The sequence below is a fragment of the Poecilia formosa genome, unplaced genomic scaffold, assembly GCF_000485575.1.
Source record: "Poecilia formosa unplaced genomic scaffold, Poecilia_formosa-5.1.2 Scaffold216, whole genome shotgun sequence".
Lineage (NCBI taxonomy): Eukaryota > Metazoa > Chordata > Actinopteri > Cyprinodontiformes > Poeciliidae > Poecilia > Poecilia formosa.
In genome coordinates, this window is record NW_006800155.1 from 993,174 (window position 1) to 1,004,479 (window position 11,306).

The 11,306-nt window shown below is 43.0% G+C and overlaps 1 protein-coding gene across 3 annotated transcripts in view; it reads right to left on the reverse strand.

Annotated features, from left to right (window-relative positions):
* Window positions 1-1,880: 1,880 nt before the first annotated feature.
* slc22a15 (solute carrier family 22 member 15) overlaps window positions 1,881-11,306 on the reverse strand; it is a 14,506-nt gene continuing 5,080 nt past the window's right edge. Inside the window, exons 7-13 of one of the 3 annotated variants that reach the window (XM_007568026.2) lie at window positions 9,926-10,092; window positions 8,956-9,096; window positions 7,729-7,814; window positions 7,176-7,284; window positions 7,026-7,098; window positions 3,447-3,596; window positions 1,881-3,281 (exon numbers count right to left, since the gene is read on the reverse strand). In XM_007568026.2, coding sequence (XP_007568088.1) covers window positions 3,237-3,281; window positions 3,447-3,596; window positions 7,026-7,098; window positions 7,176-7,284; window positions 7,729-7,814; window positions 8,956-9,096; window positions 9,926-10,092 — 771 coding nt within the window. In that variant the 3' untranslated portion in view covers window positions 1,881-3,236. Of the gene's footprint in view, window positions 3,282-3,446; window positions 3,597-4,911; window positions 6,601-6,684; window positions 6,912-7,025; window positions 7,099-7,175; window positions 7,285-7,728; window positions 7,815-8,955; window positions 9,097-9,925; window positions 10,093-11,306 lie in introns of those variants that run through there. The other 2 variants (XM_016679613.1, XM_016679612.1) reach the window with 2 other exon arrangements.

The following is an 11,306-nucleotide window of genomic DNA, read 5'->3' on the forward strand; positions in this document are numbered from 1 at the left end:
CTGGATGCTGTTTCAATCTGTCTGACCTCATGTTCATCATTGACCTCTCCAGTCCCTCCCTCTGTGATGTAGAGCTCTGTGTAGATCTGGTTCAGAGGGGTTGGACTTCCTGCTGTAGCGATTCCCTCAAACACAGACTGGAACTTCTTCTTCAGACCAGATTTAAGTTGATGTTGACAAACTGCAGCAAGATGCTCTAAATAACACAAAAAGTAAAATCAGGAAAGAAAGAAAATAATCTTCTTCAAATTATTTTGATAACTGTGGTTCCATCTCGTTATTAAATGTCTGATTTCTCCATCAGGTTAAATCTTTGTAGAAATCCTCTTACTGCTCTGCAGACGGTCTCTAACCAACCACTGTCCTTTGTCACATGTGACAGAAAAAAATTATCAGCTAAAATCAGAATTGGCAGGTCAAACATTTTAAAGATCAGTAGTTGACCAGTAAAATATTTCTGATAAACATTACCAAGAGACATAAAAACATACTTTTGTCTTTTTTGTCTTCTTCTCTCCCTGAAGGATTAGTCCCTTTTTACAACGTTGTTTTGCTAACTTATCTTCCACTGGTGCTTTGGAAGTTTGGATGCTCTTTGCACATTGCATGGCAGGTCATACACCTGGTGAAGCATGACCTACCACGGCCACCAGGGGGCACCAACGAGCGATTTATTTTTTTTGATGTCCATATAAACAATGATTTCTACATAATCAAAGGTCCGTAAAAAAATTTAAAAATCAGCTCCACTTCGGGGCCCTAAGCAACAGCTTGGTTTGCTTATGCCTTGGGCCGGCCCAGAGTGCTTGCAGTTTATCAGCTTGTTCTCTAATAGTTTGTTTCTGACACAGCAGGTTCCACCCTGATGTCCTTCAGCCTGATCACCGCTCAACTTTATAGGGGGGCACTTCCTGTTAGTCGTCCAGTCAGATCTGAAGTGAGATTTTATTTCCTGGTTTGGTTGCCAGAGCTCCAGGTTGAGCTGCTTCCTGAGCTGCATGTCACCGCTCTGTGTTGAGCCGTTTCATTTCCTGCATTTATCTGGATATTAACCTCCAGAAAAATCTTCATTTCTCCTGCCTGAAGTTTTTGCATGATAGTGAGCTGGTCGATTATTGCATTCAACTTATTCACATTATTTTAATGGAAACACTTCATTTGTGAAAATCAGAAAAGATTTGCGCAGATTTGTAATGGAAACGCTGTTTTGTTTCAGGCTGAACATATAAACATCAGTATCCGTATTTTTCTTCAACGTTTATTGTAAAATGTTTTTACTTTTGTTTTCTCGTTAATCCCTGAGCTGCTTCACATTAACGATGGATGGAGTCGACCCACCAGTTCAAATCCACCCGTCATGTTTACCCAGCTCTCCTTACTGGTCCGGTTCGGCCCACTGACTTCAAACAAACCCAAAACCTCAGGATCAGAGATTCCCACAGCATGACACCTGCTTTACTGTGCTTCAGTGCAACTGCGACAAATTCAGAGGTTTGGGATTAATGTTGATTCATCCAAGGCAGATAAATAAAGAAATTATCTATTTTTAAACTGATGATTTTCTACTCATTAAACCACAAAGACAAAAAAACAACACAGGAAGAGAAAATTAATATTTTTACTCAAAGTAAAACCAAAGATCCCTGTAGATACAATAACATCCATTTAGTAACATTTTATTCATCTCAGTATTTACAGAGTAAAGAAAGGCTGTCAGGAATGTTGTAGTGTTTTTAGTCCAGGAGCTTCGATCCCTTTAAAAATCCTTGATTATTATTAAAATGAACATAAATCCGACTCATTTACAGGTTTTACTTCTCTGGTGATTTTCTTTATGATTCAATCAAACAACTTTGACCAATTTAGCAGTTTATTCATCCTTACTGGAAAAAAAAAATCAGGATTTAACATGTCAAAGTTTATCAGAATTTACTACAAAACTAACTTTAAAATATTTAGGGTTGGTCCCATAAATGTGCAGATTTAAAGTGCAGAGATTTTCTCACCTAGGAGAGTTAGAGATGCTGTAGAATGAACCAGGAATTCGTCTTTAGAGGCTTTTATCAAAAATTATAGGTTTTTATTCCAATTTTAGGATTTAATCAGTAGGAAAACTCAGATAGTTTGAACCCTAAACCTGATGTTGGGCTGATTTCTGGCTGGGAAAACTGACATTTTACAGAATATCAGGAAGTAAACAGGAAGTAAATAAATCTATTATTGGTCGTTTTCAGAATATTTGAGGATGAACATGAATGCAGCAAAAACAAAATATTACCAAGTATTTCGGTCTAGTTCTAGTGCAAATATCTTTGAAATATGATTAAAGTAACTTTCCAACACAATATAGAAACAATTCCTTAATATTGATGGAAACCAATTAGTTACTCTGGCTGAGTATTTCACTTATGTCAGCAAAATGCCATTAATATCTGTATCTTGCTGAAGGTTTATGTGTAAGTTAGTTTTGTCTCGTTTCCAGTGAACTGAGACGTTTGGACCAGAAACCAGACAGGAATCCTTGGTGACATTTGGAGTTTTAGAGTGTTAAACATCAGAGAGGCACAGTTATTACCAGCCACCGTTTCTTCCTCAGCTCAAAATGAGTTCAGGTAGAAAAATCGACCGGAGTTCAGGAAAGATGTGAAAACCCAGAGTTTCCATCAGAATCACATTTCAACGTGTAAACGGGTCAGAATCCAGATCTACATGCTGCGGCTTCGCTCTGATAGCTTCCACATCGTGACTCGGCATCGCCTCTGTTTTAAAAATAATCTGTGATCCAGTTCAGTTCCTGACCTGCTCACTGTCGGCCACCAGGGGGCAGCAAAGCTTGATTCATATAAAATGGAAAATATTAAACATCACTTGATCTTCACCTGAGCTGCCAGGTGTTACATCATCATCATCACTTTCACTGAAAGTGAAGACAGTTTCTCTAACGGGTCAGAACCACGACCCGGTTCAGATTAAAGCTCTGCTCCCAGCAGATCATGTTTCCCAGCTGATTCTGGGTTCAGTGAACTTTGACCTGGCTTCATTCAGAGCGACGGCCAGAGGAATGTTTAAAGTTTGTGCTTCACTTCCTGCCAGAGGCAGCAACACCTGGAGAGAAAAACCTGAGGAGGAACCGAGGAGAACCCGGCAGGCGGCGACCCGGAGACTCTCCGTCTTAAAGGGCCGGTACGCCGCGCTGACGCAGCCGCTCCCTCTGGACCGAAACGAAGACCAGAGCTTCACTGGTGGTTTGATTTCAGTTTTTTATCTTCATACAGCAGAGCCTGCAGAGAGAAACGAGAGTCTGGAGATAAAACTCTGAGGAGTTTCCTTTTGTTTTCAATGTGTGGAAACGATCTGATGATGATTTAAACGGGCCTGAGAGGGTCCCTGAAGATGCTTTAGTGTTTCCCCTCAGCGTTTTGAAGGTTCTGGATCTGCAGCCTCACCTTGTTCTCCAGAACCCGGCTGCTGCTCAGCTCCTCCAGAGTGTCGGCTGCAGGTCTGTTCAGGGTCTCTGGCAGCAGGAGGCCCAGGCAGCCAGCAGACAAACCGCTCAGACAGAACACCGTGAAGGGCATGGAGGCGTGCAGCGCGCGCTGAAACACGAGAGATGTTTACACTACAGCAACACCTGAGGGACACAAACATACTGACAGAAACATCACTTATAACTCCTGACTGTTATGGGATGAATCACGTCTCCAGTTTAAACCTGAAAACTGCATTTAAATTGAAGAAGTTTTTCCTAATAGTCTCTAAAAACTTTTGACTGATGACTAAAAAAAGACTGAATATAAATATTTACAATGAAAATCCCCAAAATTAACACTTTCACTATTAGCATGCTGTGCTAATGTTTAAATTGCATCAGGTGTTATCAAGCTAAACATCAGCACTCAGTCCTGGTGTTAGCTTTAGCATGTTAGCATAGCATTATAACAAGTTATAATCATCACAGTGTAAATATTTTGGTCTGACCGTATGTTAGCTTTAGCATGTTAGCATAGCATTATAACAAGTTATAATCATCACAGTGTAAATATTTTGGTCTGACCGTAATTATAGTTTTTTATTCTATCATTTCTGGACTGATGTTAGCATGCTTATATTAGCACTCACATGCTAACAGCGTAAAAATAATTAGTTTGGTTCTTCAGTGTCAGTATTCTAACACAATAGCAAGCGGTGAACTTGGTGTTAGCATGCTAACAATAGCAGGATGAAGCATAGAGAGAAGAAGGAAGTTTAAACCATTTTTTCTGTCTGACCAGACAAAGAGGAGCAGCAAAAGCAAAGGAGGTGGATTAGCAGAGCTAGCCAACAACTGATGGAGACATTCAGGACATGTTGCTGTGAAACATCATCTCTGCTGCCTGGATGTTGAGCCGTTAGCATGTCAGGACAGTCATGAAAGGATCAGGCAGCAACAGTCTTCAGTCAGAGGCATCTTCATACTGGCTGCAAGACTGACTGCTACCAAACGTCCTTCCTGAACACAACATCACTGTCTGAAACAACTTTTAAATCACTTTGATACGAGTTATGACACCTTTATCATCAGCAGCATCATCTCTTTGTTTCAGACGCATAACAAGGTCTGTAGTAAAAATATTTAGATTTTCCTTTGGGATTAAAAAAAAAAGTATTTCTGATTTAACTGATACGGCAACTGTCTGAAAACAATAATTAGCTGTCCCTTTAAGGTTAGCATGCTAACACTATGCTAAGAATAAAGTTTTTATGTTGCTACAAGAAATGTTTTTCTTGAATCTTTATTATTTTTTAATCTTTGGGCAAATAAAAACTGCCCAAAACAACAAAGAGTATAAAATAAGTGAAATGATGTAAAAGCCGTTCAGCAGAATTGGAGCTGGAAGCTGTGGATCTTCTGTCTAAAAGCTTTTGGTCTTTTAGCACCATTTCCCTGATGGCAGCAGTTCTTGCCGAGTTCTGACGAATTGCCAACCATAAAACTTTATATTTCATTATTTCCTATTATCATTTTCTAACAACAATCCAGGCAACTTGTTTGATTTCACTTCAGTGATTCCAAACTGCTGCGTTTTGGTTCCTCCAAGTTAAATCTTTATATATTTTTTAGTTTTGAGGTGAAAAATGCAGAAACCTAAACTGTTCCTATCTGCAGTTCTCAGAAGCTCCACCAGGGGTCGCCACATGCTCACGCTTCACTGCTGAAGGACGCAAATGGACTGGAAAGTCCCGAGATTTCTTTAGTTTCTTGGGTATTTTGGCCTCTGACCCAACATAGTGTTACAGTGAAACTGTTTAATGAGATGTTAAAGTTATCTCTGAGGAAAAGTTGGCAAGTGCAGCGCCTTCAGATGGAGGTGTGGTCGGCTGTTTACATAAACATCTCCATGACAACGCGGTCCTCTGTAGTTTCTGACTCTAGAAACGTTACTGTGGTTCATTTTCAGCCTGAATCATCAGACTGGAGTGAAGCTGCAGCGTAAATTCATGTTCAGGCAGCTTCACCTGCTGACTCGGCATCTCTGCAGTCAAACACTTTCTATCTGCTGCAACCCAAGCTGCTGTCCTCGTCAGCCATGTTTCCAATCAGAAAGACGGTCCTCAGACCACCAGAGGCCAGCAGGTCAGTCAGGACATGAGTTGATGGAGTCCAGATGGTCGGAGGGAGAGCGACCACGCCCTGGAAAATCTGAACCGGACTGAAGCAGGAGGGCGGTTCTGATCTTAAACTAAAACTATCCTACCTGTGAAACAGCTGCCGGAAAGTCCATCTGCTGGAGGAACACAGCAGGAAAAGGTGGCGAGCAGGAGAGAGAATCCGCCGAATGGCACGCCGCGCGTCGTCTCAAACAGACTCCTCATTTAAAACCAGCATTTAAAAGATTCCTGAACTGTGAGGAACTTGAATCTAACTGGACTCGTGTCTCTACATGCTGCCAGTTAGCAGAGGAAGTGATCTGAAAATAACTCTGAGTTACTGAAAACACCTAATATGGAGCCCAGTGGAGGATCTGAAGGCATAAACTGAAAATATAAAAGTAAATAAAGATTAAACTGCGTTTTGCCTCTGGAAGATGAACCTCAGCTCTGGTCGATTGTGACCTTAAACAGTTTCTAACTTCCTCTGATGCATTTTAAGGATGTTATGAAAGTCTAAGTGGAAGTGTTTAACAAAGTTTTCCATTATTGCACCATACCTTACATATTTTTAATATTTTCCCTTGAATCAAAAAATCAAACAGCTGAATAATCCGAGTCAAAAATCACCGTCACACAAACATGTTTGGGTTTATTTGGATCCATCTCCTGGTTTTCTGAACCATGAAATCAGCATCTAACACTTTATACCCATTTTAATAACTATATTTAATAACTATATCAAAGCATTGCTGCTGTTTTTATTTAGCTGCTGATCAACTCAAGGCAGCAGCTTCTTAAAGGAACAAGATCCGGTTCACTTATTTAAATAACTCAAAGACGCTGTTAGCATGCTAACAGTAGCATCACTGTCACGATGTTGAGTCATTAAATCATCATCTTTCCTCTGAAGTCAAAGGAAACCAGAGACAACATGACTGGAAACCGATGATGAACCTGCAGCTTCAGTCACTGAGAAAAAGGCCAGAAAAACATCAGGAGCGTTTATTACAGAGAGAGAGAGAGAGAGGGAGAGAGAGAGAGAGGGAGATAGAGAGAGGGAGGGGGGGCGAGAGAGAGAGAGGGAGAGAGGGAGATAGAAGGAGAAAAAGAGAGAGAGAGAGATAGATTTAGAGTTCTGGGTCCTCGTTTCCTCCAGCCCTCCCCTCCCAGTATGAAGGTCCAGCCCCAGTACAAAGTCTGACCCTGTTATACTGGGAGTTTCAGGGCAGAGAAGCAGAAAGCAGATGAACCCGATGAGGAAGAAACGCTTCAGTGGTTTTCTTCAGATTAAACAGACAAAATACTGAAACTAAAAGCTGCTGATCTGCAGTAGAACCGGATCAAACTTCAGCTCCGTTTTCCCTCAGAACCGACCAGAACCGACCAGAACTCACCATGGAGGGAACAAACGGCGCCAGGATTCCTCCGACTCGGCAGGACATGGAGCACACTCCCAACCCGGCGTTCCTGCAGCACAAACGGCTCATTTAACCTCTGACCCCTCCCAAACCGAGCCCAGGTGTGGCTGAACGCCTCCAGGTCACCTGATCACAGTCGGGTAGAGCTCTGAGGTGTAAACGTAGGCGATGTTGAACGCGGCGCTGACCATCAGCTTCCCCAGCAGAGCCAGAGACGTGATGCTCAGCAGAGACCCTGAGAGGAGGAAGGAAAGGAAAGGAGGAAAGGAAAGGAAAGAAGTTAAGTTTATTAGTACGTCTCATCTCAGCAACAAGGCAGGTCAAAGAGCTTTACATCATAAAAACATCAGTCAGCAGTGATGAAAGAAGCAATAATCATTACATTCTACCAAACAAAATCACACAAATGTGTTTATCGATGTTACATTTATTACTAATCAAGGGAAAGAAAGGAGGAATAAAAAAGGAAGGAGGGAGTGATGGGAAGAGGAAAGTGAGAGAGGAAGCTAAACGAACGTCTGACGATTTCAGAATCTGCCAGGAAGTTTCTGTCAACTTCTGAACAATTTCTAAAGAGGAACCAACATCGTGGCCTCTCTCCTCTTCCTCACTGAACATCATCATCATCATCATCAGACTGAGCCGTACCCCTCTGCAGCAGCAGGAAGCAGAACCTCACCTGAGTTCTCGGGGATGAGCGTGGTGCAGAGGCAGGCGGAGCCGGCCAGGAACAGGAAGCTGGACATGCTCTTCCTCCTGCCGGCCCTGAAACAGGAAACCGCAGCGGATCAGCAGAGAAGCCGTCTGTTATTATCAGGAAGGAGACCAAACGTCTCTGGCGGGTTCTATTATTATAGCTATGATGCTAACGTTAGCATGACGGCGATCACTGGCACCTTGAGTAACTAGCATGTTGCAGCTTCCAGTAGAATCACCAGCATGTTGACCAATGTTGACTTACTTTGTAAAAATTAGCTAAAATGCCAATGCTAGCTTGATAGCTACTACTCATCTGTGGGCTATCATTAGCATGTTTACCGACTAGCATGTGAATATTCTGAGTTTTTGAGATGCGCCTGTAGAATAAAACATTTTTCCTTCAGGAGGGTCAGGATCCGTTACTGTTCACCCAGCCTCGTTAACTCTGGAGCCCCGCAGGGCGCCGGTCCGACTGGGGCACCGGTCCGACTGAGGGGCCGGTCCGACTGGGGGGCCGGTCCGACTGGGGGGCCGGTCCGACTGAGGGGCCGGTCCGACTGAGGGGCCGGAGCCCCACAGGCATGTCGGCTCACCAGCTCTTATTGATGAAATAGATGCAGAGCGGGTAGGCCGGCAGCTCCACCAGGCCGTACATGGCCACGTTAACGAAGCGACTCCCCGACGTGGCGCTGGCTCCCAGGGTGAGGCCGTAATACACCAGGCTGCAGCAGTACCTGCAGCACACACACACACACGCACACACACACACACAGGTAGAGTGTTACCTGAGATCTGCTGAACGGGTCTCAGCTTCATCTTTTACTATCAGATCAGGAACATTGAACATCGGAGCTGGAAGAAAATTAGCGCTAAAGAAAAACTTTCCTGTCCTGGAATAAAAAATGTGAGCAGGCCGAAAACACGAACTCTACTGTCTCAAAGGCCATTTAGCACTTAGATCCACACCCTGCTGACATCATGTCATCCAGCAGATGANAATAAAACATTTTTCCTTCAGGAGGGTCAGGATCCGTTACTGTTCACCCAGCCTCGTTAACTCTGGAGCCCCGCAGGGCGCCGGTCCGACTGGGGCACCGGTCCGACTGAGGGGCCGGTCCGACTGGGGGGCCGGTCCGACTGGGGGGCCGGTCCGACTGAGGGGCCGGTCCGACTGAGGGGCCGGAGCCCCACAGGCATGTCGGCTCACCAGCTCTTATTGATGAAATAGATGCAGAGCGGGTAGGCCGGCAGCTCCACCAGGCCGTACATGGCCACGTTAACGAAGCGACTCCCCGACGTGGCGCTGGCTCCCAGGGTGAGGCCGTAATACACCAGGCTGCAGCAGTACCTGCAGCACACACACACACACGCACACACACACACACAGGTAGAGTGTTACCTGAGATCTGCTGAACGGGTCTCAGCTTCATCTTTTACTATCAGATCAGGAACATTGAACATCGGAGCTGGAAGAAAATTAGCGCTAAAGAAAAACTTTCCTGTCCTGGAATAAAAAATGTGAGCAGGCCGAAAACACGAACTCTACTGTCTCAACGGACATTTGGCACTTAGATCCACACCCTGCTGACATCATGTCATCCAGCAGATGATGTCATCTAAGATGAACAAGATGTTTCAGTCCAACCGTCTGTTAGGAAACAGCAGCAAGAGAAAAAACTGGAAAAAAATGAATTTATAAATAAAAACTCACATTTACAAAGCATTAATGCCAGGCTAAGAAAAAAAGTAACTTAGGAGACTAAAGTCACATCACTGCAAGAAAAATGAGTCTCAATAATACGAGAATAAAATCGTGTAAAAAAAGTAAAAAGTAATTAGGATAAAGTCATATTACCAGAATAAAATATGACAAAGTCACAAGAAACGTCTTAATGAGGAAAAGTCGCACCGATTCAAGACTGAAGTCATTTTATTAGAATAAAGTCTCAATAATACGAGAAATAAATCGTACGACAAAAAAGTCAAAATTATGAAAAAATAGTAATACAAGAAAAAAATCACAATAATAAGAGAAAGTGATCATTTTATAAAGTAAAACTAAAACTGATTTCCTGAATCAAAACTAAAACTCGTCTCAGTTCCACATCAGAGGCTCATTTATCTGGACTGAGGGTTAAAATGGCCCAACAGAACCGGCGGCCGGGTCCGATACTCACCACACGTACATGAGCACCATCGTCCTGAGGCGCAGCACCGGATGGACCGCCAGCTGCAGGACGCCGCCCCGCCTCCTCGCCGGGCCGCCGGGCCTGGCGGCGCCGACCCGCTGCAGAACCAGGCTGGTGGCGTTGCTGCCGTTCCTCAACGCCATGAAGCGCAGAACCTGAGATTACAAACACAAGATGTCAACATTTAGTTTAAATTAAAGACGAGAAACCTGCAGAGTCATCGGGTTGGTTCTGAAGAGGAAATGGTTCTGAAACCCGAGATCAACTTTATTCACCTCTAAAACCTCAGAAACTGTTTTCTAACTTTACTCTGGATGGAACCGCAGAACAAACATCACCCAGAGAGAAGCAGCCCGTCTTCAACAAAAACGATTTAATCACCGATACTGTCGGTTTTCAGGACCCGAATGCTCCGGCTTTAAATGCCCTGGTTACAAAATACAGAAAATAAATAAGAAACTTAAAAGCTTACCACACAAGAAAATAATGAATAGCTTAATAATTAAAGAAAAAATAGAGATTAAGAAAAAATATGTAAGAAAATTAAGTATTAAGAGAAATGAGAGGAGAAATTTTATTTTAATAAATATAAGAAAAACAACAAGGAAATTTAATAAGTAAATAAAACTAAAGAAAACTAAAGAAGGAAAATACAATTAAACAAATACATCAGAGCTTTATTTATTTATAATCAAATAAATAAGAAAAGCATAACAAATTGATGGATATATATATAAGAAAGTTTCACTGGAAATAAAACTAAATTTAGAAAATAAATTAAAACTTATGTTTCTCCTGAATGTTTTTAATAAAATCTCATATTTATTTCTTTGTCTTGAAATGATCAGCATAAATCAATCTGAACTGAGTGAATCAGCATTTCTCAGCCAATCAGCTAATGGATCTGCAGAGACTGACTGATGAACATCAGGGAGGTTTGCTGCATCACCGCAGCTTCTGCCGCAGCTTCTGCCGCAGCCGCAGCTTCTGCCGCAGCTTCTGCCGCAGCTTCTGCCGCAGCTTCTGCCGCAGCTTCTGCCGCAGCTTCTGCCGCAGCTTCTGCCGCAGCTTCTGGGAGTTTTAGTTTGTTGGATCAGAAGTTAAACAAACTGCTCCAGCTTCCTGATTTCTAATTTTATCATTAAAAACAGTTCAATCTTGAGCTGGAATCCACTGACAGACCCTCAGACGGCGTAAAGAACGTCTGGCTGGAAGCAAACCTTCCCATAATGCCTTGCAGGACGCAAACAGACGACCCGGGTCAGAAACAAGAGAGGAAACAAATCCTTCATTCTGCTCCAACGCCTCAGTATTCAGCAGAAACACCTACGAGAAACCATGGCAACGAGTCAGGCGATACACACACACA